Source organism: Argiope bruennichi, chromosome 1 (assembly GCF_947563725.1).
Source record: "Argiope bruennichi chromosome 1, qqArgBrue1.1, whole genome shotgun sequence".
In the NCBI taxonomy this organism is placed as follows: Eukaryota; Metazoa; Arthropoda; class Arachnida; order Araneae; family Araneidae; genus Argiope; species Argiope bruennichi.
Genome location: NC_079151.1, coordinates 498341 through 511278, shown reverse-complemented (window position 1 = coordinate 511278; position 12938 = coordinate 498341). Strand labels below are relative to the sequence as shown.

Genomic DNA, 12938 nt, shown 5'->3' with positions numbered 1-12938 from the left:
ATAGCGTGAGTAAAGTCTCCATTTTTAAATAAGTATCAATCGGTGAACACGCTTATTTTCCCACAAAGGCAGATAATTCCGTTGGGCGGTTTCTGTCTCGATATATTAATGATTTGAAAGTTTAGTTTGTTTATGGCTTGTTTCTTGTCGACAGCATCCGCTACTGAAATACCATTGTAGAATTATCGTTCGTGAGACGTATTCCTGTTTTATGAGGTAAATATTTTTAAAGAAAGTAATTAACAAAAATCTAAACCATACTCGCGTAGCATATAGATAGATCGCGAGCTGGTATTTGGCCAACCATATCGTGTTGAGAAACTTTCACTTCATAAAAACAATTAAAACATTTAAGTTTCAATATCTTGTTAATGATTTCAACGTCTGAAATTAATACTTAACTTTATTTTGACATACGAATAATCTGTGTTAACCAATCTAATGCGGTCTTTTAGTCCATTATTTGTCGTTTTAATATATTTTTGATATCTTTTTATATGCATTGTTATTAATATTTTTCGTCCTTTATCCATACAATTGGAGTTACCATTCAGCGAGAGTGAAGAACATTCAACTGGGCTGAAGAAACTTTTGCTGGTCATACCGGACAGGAGTGCAGGTCTGAAACTCCTCTCAATGAAGGACCTTTTACAAGTGACTGAATTGATAGTGTATTAATCAAGGACACCTGTTGACATTTGAAAGGACAATCTGCTGAATTTGTTACTGATCCATGAACAATGGACATTTTTTTTTTCTCAGAAGACTTAAACACACTTTCTTCTCCACTTTCTTGGACTTTTTCCTTTGCTTGTTCTTCGGAATGAGACTATGTTGAAATATCTTTTGTGTTGGATTTCTTCATTCTTTAAATCATTAGGACTTATCACAGATATAGACATTGGACTTTCACAATATGCAAGAATATCTTTTTATAAAAACTTGCAGGAGCTTCCACATTATTTTGTAATTTAAATTTTATCTATTATTAGTAAGTGACGAAAGAAAAAATAATATATAACTACATCTTTCTCCTACAAAAGAAAAGGAGATAGAAAGCCGCCAAAAGGCACCCATAAACCCGCATCACTCGCATCCAGACGCCGTTTTATGAGCTGGCATGCGACTGCTGTGTGGTCAGTGGGTCTGTGTTGTGTTCTTTTATTTGCGCTTTAGCTCCTTCAATTATGGAAATCTGGTATTATTCTAAATTTGTAGTTGTAGTTTCTACTTCCTGTTTCAAGCGAATTACCTTCTTTCTATTTAAAGAAATTAGTTTGTTGACTTTTAAGACAAATTTGCCATCTTATATAGGGAGTATATATACATATGTTTTATCTTAGGTTTAGAAAAATTTAAATAATTATCAAAATCAAGCCTTATATTCTTATTTTAAATTGTCATTTAAATGAGATTGGAGTAGTGGGATTCTATTTAAACATAGTAAATTGAGTTGGTTTAAACTGCATAAATGATAATTATTATCACTATAGTACGATTAATATTTTCACTTCTCTATTTGAGCATTATTGCATTTAATATTTTATACCAGGTACTTCCGAATGGTTTTTTTTTAAATTTTAATTTCACAAAATTCCTAGCTTGAACGAAAATGGTCAACCACACAATGTTTTCATATCATCGATGTCAAAACTCTATTCTAAAAACTATCATCTTTCAAATCACTAAAGTAAAGGTAGCTTAGACAGGAATTTGCGCTGATGATGGAAACTTGAATTTGTTAAATGAAAAAATAGAATAGAAACTATCTCTAAAACACTTTCTCGCAAACTTTTAATAATGGTGCATTTGTTTATATATACGCCTTTTTCCCAAACGCTTGAAATCAAAATTGCAGTTAAAATTAAAACGTACCAAAATTTAATATATTTAAAAGGTTGCATTTTTGAATTGGCTCTTTTACATGCTTCTGAAAGTACAAACCGGTGGACGTTGAACCTCTCTCGTGGAAATTTAAAATTTTATCTGCGTCAAAGCGACTAGAATTATAAATCTCTGGTGTTCATGCTGAATTTAGACGTTTAGTTTTAACTAGGACTCTCCTCTTGCAAAGAAATTTCGTGAAATCTCTTTTTCAAAACAAAACATTTTCTTTAAATTTTTTAAATAGAGCTCCCCAAAGTCACAGGGAAGGAGTATAAAAGGCCCAAATGCTTAGTCTTATTAAAATCATTATACAAATAATTTGAGCTCACCGCGACGATAAAAGCGGGCCTTTTTAATTAGTTTAAATGGTTATTTAAAATAGATTTAAGTAGTGGATTTATATTTAAATACCGTAAAATGAGTAATTGTCCGTTATCTCTTTTAAAGCATGTTCTCTGGTGTACGACGAGTTCATTGTTCACATCCCTGTATTTTTTTAAAACATGTAATTGATTGGACTTGATGACAGAAACTTGACGCGTAAGCCCCGGAAGATTGCTCCTTGATCTCGAATAGGATAGTTTTCAGACTTTAATTTTGTTATTTTGCGAAAATTCCTGGTTAAGTTTTAAAAGCAATAATGCACAAAGATCTCTAAATATCGGGCAACGTTACTTTAAATGAAAGTCGAAAAAATGATGTTATAGAACACCATGAATGTTGACCAATTTTCGAATCGTTCTCAACCATAGAGGCTGCTCAGTACGTAGCAGAAAAACCGGAACTGTTTTCTGCAGTCGATTTTTAAATCTTTAGAATAAATGAAACTTGGATAGAAATTCGCGCTAATGTTGAATAAGACGCGTGACAAGCGTAAAACAAGTGCAGAAAAAAAAAATGCGAATTTCAACCTTCAATTAATTACTATTGAATTATATAATATCCCGTAAATAATGGTCAGTTTACTGAATACTATCCAATTTCAGTTTCTTGAATTTTTAAATAGTTTGTAAATTTGAAAAAATAATTACGATATCATCGGAAATACTGGTAAAACTGACCGCTTGGCCGATACACTTATAAAATTTAACTGGTTTGATCATGGTCGTAAAAAGGTTAAGTTCATTAATTATAAATGGTTTATTAAAAAGAACGGAAACAATGTAATAAAATGATCTGAAAATAATTGAAATTTCAAATATAATCCATATATCGTAAATGACCAACGGTCTAGTAACGGGATGTGGCCTTTTGTAGTAAAAATCATTAAAAGGAGAATTTTTTTTAAAAAAATTTCGGGTTTGGTAAATTTTAAATCTTCTCATTGGCAAAATAACGGTTATGGGAATAAGAAAACGATTAAAATTTAGATATGAATAAAAAGCCAAGATTGGGTTTCAGTATTCAATTCATTGCATAGTTGCAATTCAAGTAAACACGTTTCGAATGCTCAAAACATAAAATTCAAAATATACCATCTATAAAATCACTTGGCAGTAATCGCAGATCTTTTAGAATAATATGGCAATTGATTGTAAGTAAATTTTTAAAAAAATAACCGCACTACTTGAGCACGAACTTGATTCAAGGATCGTGTGTATATGTGATATAAACATAATTTTTTTTTTAATTCTGAAATTCCAAACTTCAATTAAAAGCAGGAAGAATAGTCGCATTTGTGATTTCTTACTGCCCTAATGTTGAAAGTTAAATGAAATTATACTTTATTATAAATTCTGTTATATGTACGCACTCCCGCTGGAATGTTAAGAGTTGGCAGAAATTCGAAATGGTGTGCATTACTTTTCCTTGCCGCGCGAAATTTCCATTAAAGGATAATATACGTTCCAAATAAAATTGCAAGGTGGGAAAAAAAAAGGAATAATTTAGAACTTTAATTTAAATTGTAATACTTTTTGGATTTTGTGGAATACTTTTTGAAATACTATGTGGATTTTTCTCGATAAGCTGGTAATTCAATTAATTAAAAACTTGGAGAATTGAACAATTTCTCTTTATGGACAGTTTAAAGGACCATTGAAACTGCATTTCGATAATAATTTTATTTAAAGTTAGATGTAATAGAGGTTCGAAGTTAATATCCAATACGAGGTATTAGTCATCCGTTGGGAATCCATGCATTTTCTCTTTTATTACCATCTAAATGCTAGATAACCTGAAGTGATCGAATGGAAAATGTCTTCCATTACTTCCAGCTGAATTCTCCTCGATTATTTAATTATTTATTCGTTAATTGAAGCAGAGTCGATAGAGACAGTGGCTAGGTATATATATGTAAAAAGGCAATTTCTGATGTTGCATTCATTTTTATGTTCTGTCTTGATCGTTGGTGGGGGGGAGGGATCGATTTAATTTTCAGTACCGTATTCACTTCGAATTTTGAAATATTTATATGTATGTAACTATTTTGAAACTTCAAAAGCTAAAATGCTAAGACAAAATTATCATTTGGTCAGGTTCCTACATATCAATTTACGTTCATTTAATTATAAGAATATATATATTTGAAATTTTAACTTTGATTTATTATACCACGAGAGTCGTATTATGAACATCGAAAATGTGATAGAATTTCGTCTATCTACATCGCGACATAAGAGCAAAATGTTTCTGTTCAATGATTTTACTATGACATTTTGATAGGGATTTTTTGGACACGTGCAGACATGGGAAGGATAATGTTGAAAAGAATATAAAATTTTTTATCCCTTCGTTGTTATGGAATCGGCAGTTTTACTTCGAATGTGTTATAATTCAATAAACAAAGCAAAAAGTAAGAATTAAATCAGGATGCAAGAGAATGTTTCGGAAGAAAAATAATGTGGGCTGAATTAAGATAAAATTAAGAAATCATGTTTTAACTAGATATCATTACATATATATATATATATATATATTAGCATAAAAATTTAAGTCTCTTGTAAAGCTTAGAATAGAAATTTACATGGATTAAATTAAAATTATCCGAATGTCCCGAAATCGGTATGAGCGCCATTATTTATAATTTTATGCATTTATGAAAAGAATTTTGTGTTCTTATGAATAAGAATATAATAATATAGTGATTTCTAAATTATTATCCCCAATGTTAAAAGAAATTTTATATATTTATTCCATTTAAAAAGCAAAATTGCATTGCATTACATGGTAAGCTTTATAAGAACACAAATTTTGTGTTTTGCTTTCATAAATTGTAATCAATAATTCATTCTCTTTGTTCTCCATCGTAGAAAAATACTAAAACTTGAGAGGATTTGTTGGTGAGTAGAAAAAACTTCCTCAGTGTAGCTTCATACATTCATAAAAGCAAGCTGGCTTGCAAATGAATAAGTAATCAAAAATTTTTTTTTTTTTTTTTTTTTTTTAAGAAAGAAAGAGATGAAGGTGATGGCATCTTCTTTTAATAACATTATACCGATCGAAAGACTACGAAACGTATTGTTTGATAGATAGCCCCACACACACATAGAATCTAATTTTTTTTTTAAATCAAAAAACTAAATGGGAACGTTGATTTGCATCTTTAAGTATTGTTCTGTTTCTTCAATCATGTAGTTAAATTTGTATCTCTCTTCCTTGGCGTTGATTTAATTTTAGTTTGTTCAGAAAAGTGTTTGGAAATAACGTCGCATCTTAATTGCCTTCATAAACTTTCAAATTGCCAAAAAGGCATTTATATCCAGATAAGAACAATGTGATTGTTTTGAAATTGCTTATTTAAAGAGGTATTTTAATATTAAAATTTAAAGTTTTGAAAATCTGGGAATGCAGTGATATTTGTAATTGCCGTTATCATCTATTCAAAATCTTTTTTCATTGAATAATAAGTTGCTCAAGTTTCAAAAATATGCCTTATAAATTTTTAATGCAAATAAAATCAAAACACAGGACCTTAGCTTTATTATAATTACTGAAAGGAATAAATGTAAAACTGAACACAGATATTTGCTATTTAAGAGCAGACGATTGTTTCGTCGTGAAAAGGATTTTAACCGGACACGTATTCTGTCTAAAATTGTTTGCTTACTGCCGTCGAGCTCGCACCTGTTGTGCACTTCTTGTATTTGCTTTTATGTCGATCGCTCTGTATGAAGTTTATCACATTCAGGGTTGGTGTTCAAGAGAAGAGGGTTGAGGATCATGTCTAACAGGGTGGAGATCAGAAAGAAGGCTCGAGATATAGAGCTTTGGGAACTAAGGCAAATGCTGCAGGTAAATGAATCAATTAATTACTATACTTTCTGGACTGAGGAATATTTCATGAGTGTTTTCTAATTGATTAAAAATTTTCAAATTTATTCTTTAAAAATATTTTTTTTTCTGTTTGAGGTGGAATGACTCGAATTAAAAGTTTTATCTGAAAATTTCCGTTTCGGAAATACGGAAACAATCGGTGGAGAGTAATTTTAGGCAACAGACATTTTTCAGATTCTTTACATATCTTGTTAGTAGTTTTGGTGCTTTCAACAAACTGGATGGCATGCAAGTAGCATAAGTTCAGTTTTGTTTACATAATATTCCATTATAATGATCAATAAATATGTAAAATAATATCCTGCAGCATAAATTCCTTTCAAATAGCATTGAATATTTCAACAATGCGCTAGTTTCTCAAGGCCTTTTTATATTGTTAAAAAATTCACTGAATTTTTCATGAAATCTTTCTATGCTGTTTTTATTGTTCGAATCTTTCAATCTACCATAGAGATGTTTCATATTCTTTTGAAAAAACTGGTGTAATTTCGCCAAGCGTCTTATTTGCAGAATATGCATGGATTAGAAATTCTTTTGCAACTTCTTTTTACTTGCATTTGCTGAATGAATGCGAAAGGCATCGAGTCAAACTGGAGAGTACTTTCTTGGTTGGTTTCTCATTGGTATGAAAGAGATAAATCCAGATTTGTGATTTGCGTTTATTTTTTAATCCTCATCGGCTTAATCTCAATAAATGTGTGCCATTACTGTTCGCTGCCACTGTCTCTTCTGTTCCATTATAATGCCTTTAAGGAATGGTGTCTCTTGTAGTTCGGATCTTGGAAATATAGATAGGATAATTCTTTAATTGTCTCATTCACATCTCCTTTTATTTACAAGTAAAAGTTTGTATTTATAAAAAGTGTTGAGGAAATAGAGTTCCTTTAACTCTTTAAATGGCCATTTTTTTAGTCATATTATGTTAAAATATTTTTAGGCTTGAAATTAGAATAAGAAAAGGGATTCATGTAGCTTATTAGATAAATTTAATTTGATTAATTAATTAATTTGGTTATCAATAATTAAGTAACAAATCAAGACGCATCATTTTGTCTGAGATAAAGAACTGAAGTATCTAAGTTTCTGACTTACTAAAAAAATTGTCAGAACTTATGCCAACCTACATAAATTCATACAAAGATTGATAAATTTGGTGAGAAGCATATTTCCCACTGCCCTAGAAAGGGTTAAATTGACAGAAACCAGCATAAACCATCAAGAAAGGCTTTCTTTCTATTTACTTTTATGGATTTAATTTTTATTTATCGTCTTTTAATTCTATCTTAATTGGGAATCTATTTTTAAAAAATTTCAATGTGTTATTCGATACGCCTGAAAAGATTATTTAAATTGAATCTGCCTATTAAAAATTTCTGGCACGAATATTAAAAGAAATGTACATACTTTGAAATAGAATCGGAAAGGAATCGATTATAATATTGGTGGACGCATGCGACTGAAATCAAAGTAAATTTTTAAAAATATCGAAAAAATGTACGCAAGTGAAACTGACATCATTATAAAGGTAATTTTTAAAAAAAATTTAGTAACACACACACACACAAAAAAAAAAAACATGGAATACTTCTAGAAGATATGAGCATCAGTTTTCATAAGCGAGATATAGCAACCATCAATCAAGCGGCGGTTCAGCCTGCTTTCGCACTCAATTCAATTGGTTTATAACGTCTTGACTTCTTTTATATGTTTTTTCCTGGGACTGTACACCGTATATAATGACACAGCAAACCCAAAAATTCTAATACTATTTTGTTTTTCTATTAATTATTTGAACTCCATAAATTGAAAATTGCAGCTCCGTTAAAATGCGAAGTTTTGAATTAAGTGCAGCTGTACAAACGTTCAATAAAGTAGTCTGAAACCTTTGCATGTCGCTTTGTTTACATTAGACTGTTGCCATTCGATGATAAGTAATAAGAGTGATTTCTATGACACGTTAGCGTTATATATAGAGAGAGAGAGAAAGAGAGAGATTCTGTTAATTTAATTTATTAAATGAAACTTAAAGTGATTTTTTTTTCATTTAAATATCCTTAATATATGCATTGCTTCATTAGAATCCGAGTATTGATATTTTGAATGATGTTGATGCCAAGTTCGAGAAAGACCCTGATAGAATAATCACGGAACTTGAATTAAAACATAAAAAACCTCAAAACGATTTTATGAATAAGCTATCTTTACCCAAGTAAGCATCTTTATTATTTTTAGTTTTTTTTTATGGCTCTTAAAACAGAAAATTATTTTTATATTTATGCAAAACAATTTAATCTCAAAGAAAATCAAAACTGTTTCTATACATTTGAATTTTGAAAGATTTTCAGAACACATAAAAGGTGTTATTTCTTAAAAAAGCGGATATTTATTTTAACATGTAATCAGAAAGTGGAGTATTTTTTGCTAAATTATTTTGTTATAATATAATATTATGTATGTTTTAGTGACTTAGAATATCGAAGCAGCGCTTAGATATTTTCTTTAATTTTCTTTTTGATTTAATATATTGAAATATGCCAGATTTTTTTTAGTTCATTAATAGTGAAGAAAAATGCCTCTAAAATGCAAAGAACGAAATAGACGATGTTAATCTAGAAATCTTTTGTATGTATTAGTTTATTATTAGTCTTCCATTAATAAATAAATTTTACATTAATCATATTTTGTTTGCATTTTTATTTCCATTATATCGCTTTTCCTAGTGAATTTTTATGTCCTTCGTGCTTTTCCTCTCAATATCTTTTTAGTATACAAAGTGTCTCAAAAACGTTCTAGTATTATAGTTCCGTGTCTTCAGCGAACTCCACCCTCTCAAGGGTCAGTCGAAAGCAATAACAGTCCTTATCATTGTGACCCAAATTTCTCGCTGTAATTTTCTGACTCGATAGATTTAATGTGGGTATATTTATAATGATGCACCTAAATGATGCAATTTAATGAACTTTAAGGAATATTTACTATTATTTTTAGTTTAAGGATGTAAGAAATGTAGAGATATTTTCTTGTAAAACTGTAAAGAAATTATTGATAATGACAACTAACAACTATGAATATTTATAATTGTATACTATTTCTATCTTGTTATGAAATATTTTATCCCTGATTAATTTCAGCTTAAGGTAAGTGTTTAAAATCTGATCAAACTTAAATTTTAAAACTTTAATAGACATTTAATATATAATTAAATGCCTTGCTGTCAGATTCATAATGTAAATAGTATTAAAAGTCAATTTTTCTTAACATTTTCTGCATTAAATTTTTTAGAAAAACAATACATGATTTCAATTAGTATATTTTTGGCAAAATAAATGAGTTACAGGGTGACAACAAAATTATTTAAAAAATTCAATACATATTAATTCTACAGCATCAAATCTTTCAATCACAGATAAGGTTTTTCCCTATGTCTCAAAACAGTAATTATATCTCTTATTAATATACTGTATGTGAAATACACTATTGTTCTCTTTTGCCTTATTTGACGATGATTATAATACTGTAAAGGGAATCGGTATCATTTCAAAACCAAAAAGTACCTCAAACATTCAAATCCGTCATACAAACAGAATACTGCAATATTTTTAAAGCTGTTGCATGTGTGGTAAAATCCAATTAATATAAGGTAGCTTGATTTTAAAATATGTTCTAATATTTATCACAAGTTTACATTTTCTTTGAGAAACATTTACTATTTGTAACATGCGGTTCAAATCTTCAAATTATGTGGATCTAAAGTATACAAAAAGTAGTTAAAAGAATAAATGTTAGTTGCGTATTACACGAGTGTGACTTAGAAACATAAAAAGTTTGAAAATTCTAACGATAAATGATTCTTTGAGACGCGAAATTGATTAATTAAAAGTAAGAAACCAAACGGTGAACTAGTACCGCTCTGTGAAAGGTCTTAATTAAGAAACCAAACGATAAATTAGTAGCTCTACCTGTCGGAAATGTCTCTTCATAGAAACGACGAGCAAAAAGCATTAAATCGAAAATTTATTCTTCAAGAAATTTCATCTATGAGATAAAAAGCACGATATGGATTCATGAAAGAATCCATATCGTGGATTTAAAACTGGAATGAGTCGTGAACTCTATTCTAAATAGCTAATTTCATAAATTGATTAAATTAGTTTAAAAATCTGATTCTGTTAATGACCTTCCAACAAGTTAAAAGAAGAAGAAGACAGGTTAAAAAAAGTAATATATTTCTGGATCTTGTTTATTATTTTTTAGCGCAATCCTACAAAATAAATTCGTATTGCACCAAAAGAAACATTTCAGGCATCTAGGACTGACACGTTTCAAGGAGACCTGAATTGTGTGCCTATACAGAACAAACTGTTCGGACTTTTCAAGCATTGTTCCTGAGACAAGAATTTGAAATTGAGATTCCCCGTGGAATAAGTAACGACAATCATCACTTAAATCGGATTTGTTCTTATAAATCATCCTTTCATGGCGTCGGAAGGGGTAAAAATGCAAGTAGTGTCCGAGTCTGAGAATTCGAGAATCCATAGGTAGTTCCATAGATAAAGTATATAGCGCTAAGAAATTTAATGCTTAACGAAAGATATATAGCAGAATTTCATTTTTACACTAGCAATAAAAATTATGTTGCAATTAACTAAGGCAATTTGCCTATAAACTTATACTAATTATTTACAAACAATAGTAGTTTGTTTAAATATAATATTTCTTTGCTTAATGAATTTTCATAACCAGGGAACGACGCCATATTCTGCCTGCAGTTTTCCATCCACATTTATTCATCTAAAATATTTTTCAGAGGTTCTGAAGCTCCGAGGGAATTACGAAGAAAAGAATTTGTTTTAAGAAATTCAACTTTAACGTAAGTCATAAGATTATTACTTTAATTTAAATATATTTCACTCCATTCAGATAACCATGAAAATGATGTTTTATTTTAGATGCCATGCCATTAAATATTTTTGCTAAAGTATCATTAATTCTTATAACTTTTAAGTTTAATAAATACTATTGTTTCAAAATATTTAAAATTACGAGGAAAACCAAAGAATAGTTCCTTGACTACAACCACTTAATATATATTATTTCAAATGAAAGTTCATTATTCCTAGATTTGTATATAAGTCACCAGCCATCTTGGCTTAGTTGAATATTGAACTCGATGTGATTAACCATGGTTCAAATCTTTTTAATGGTAGCTTGGTTCAATCTTTCATTTTAAATGTTGTTTATTGCTAATTTATGTTTCTAGAGAATAATAGATCTTTTTTTACATTTCTGAATAATTATTCCCGAATATTCTTCGAATACATAGAAGAATTTTGAGATGCCCTACAAGTTGTGGACAGTTTTCCTATTCTCGTATGTTACGATATGCTTCAAAATAATAAATTTTATTTTATCGTTAAATTGTATTCTGATTTCTTTGCATTTTTTTTTTCCATTTTTCACTAAACCTGAGGTCATTTCGAAGTCACTTAACTCGATAATCGAAAATATTTGCAATGTTTTTCATTTAACTTGTATGTCAATAGATATTTCAAAAAAATTTGTGAATATCGCTCAGTTATGCTGACTTCATAATAGAGTATAGAAGACTTGAGTCAGGTTTCAAAACAGGGACTTTTTTCTTTTACGAAATTCCTGCAAAATCATAATTTATATTCTATGGATGCATGCAGTTTCGTTGTGTTTATATTATTTTCTTAATTCTCATTTATAGTACACGGTAAAACATATGCTATTTTACAAATAAGAAAATGTCTGCAGAAATAATTTCAAAAACGAATTTTTATTCAATTTAAATTTGATTTATTTCATGTTAAGAAGGACTGACGATTGTTATTCCTTTTTAACACGCATTCTGATATGCTGGAAATTAGAAAATTTTAATTCCTGAGTACTTCGAAAAAATGCAATATTTTAATACTTCGAAACTTAATTTCTTATTTTATCAATCAATTCAACTAAATTTGAGTTGAATTTAAATGTGTGGGAAAATGCGAAATATGTGGCTTCACAAATTCAAACTCCCTTTGCGTTGTAAATAATTTCAGAAAAATAATTACCTTATTACACGATAATTTTAATTATGAATGAAAGATTAATAGGAAGAGTAAAAAAAATTAAATGAAAGCTATTCTGAATTTAAATATATTAATAAAAGTAGCTCCAAAGAATAGTTTTATTCGGTTCATTGTTAAATTTGACGATATCTAATATGGCGAATTTTTAGCGAATCTTAATGCTGTTTAATTTTTAATAAAAATGTCTATACTTGCGCATACGAAGAAATAAAATTGCTAGCATGTTGATACCACCTGAAATGTTAACATGGTTTTTTTTAAACAATATTCTTTTATTGATCAAAATATGTAATTTTAAATAATTTTGATTTCTAATAAAATGTATCAAGAAATTCTTAAGAATCTCTATCTGATTTTATGTTTAAATGTTAAAAATTTAAAACATTAAGCATTTTAAAAAGTTATTTTTATTATTATTATTGATTTTCCGTTTCTATTCAGAAATCTTTGGAGAAGTCCTAATGTACGCTCTTTATACAACTTAATTCTTGCTTTTTTTGTATTCCTGTACCTGCACATCGCTATCTTCTATTACTTTAATGTTGAACGGTAAGTACCAGATATTTTTTTCTTTTCTTTCTTAGATTCCGTTTGCATTCAGTTTCTAGAAATTACTATGCTGTAATCTTCATTTGAAAAAAATGTATATATAAGCATACAATTCTTTTATTTTAATCGTCT

The 12938-nt window shown here is 29.0% G+C and overlaps 1 protein-coding gene across 1 annotated transcript in view; it reads left to right on the top strand.

Annotated features, from left to right (window-relative positions):
- LOC129981591 (sterol O-acyltransferase 1-like) overlaps positions 1-12938 on the top strand; it is a 104669-nt gene that overhangs the window by 78452 nt on the left and 13279 nt on the right. Inside the window, exons 4-5 of the mRNA XM_056092498.1 lie at positions 10970-11032; positions 12699-12806. Coding sequence (XP_055948473.1) covers positions 10970-11032; positions 12699-12806 — 171 coding nt within the window. The remainder of the gene's footprint in view (positions 1-10969; positions 11033-12698; positions 12807-12938) is intronic.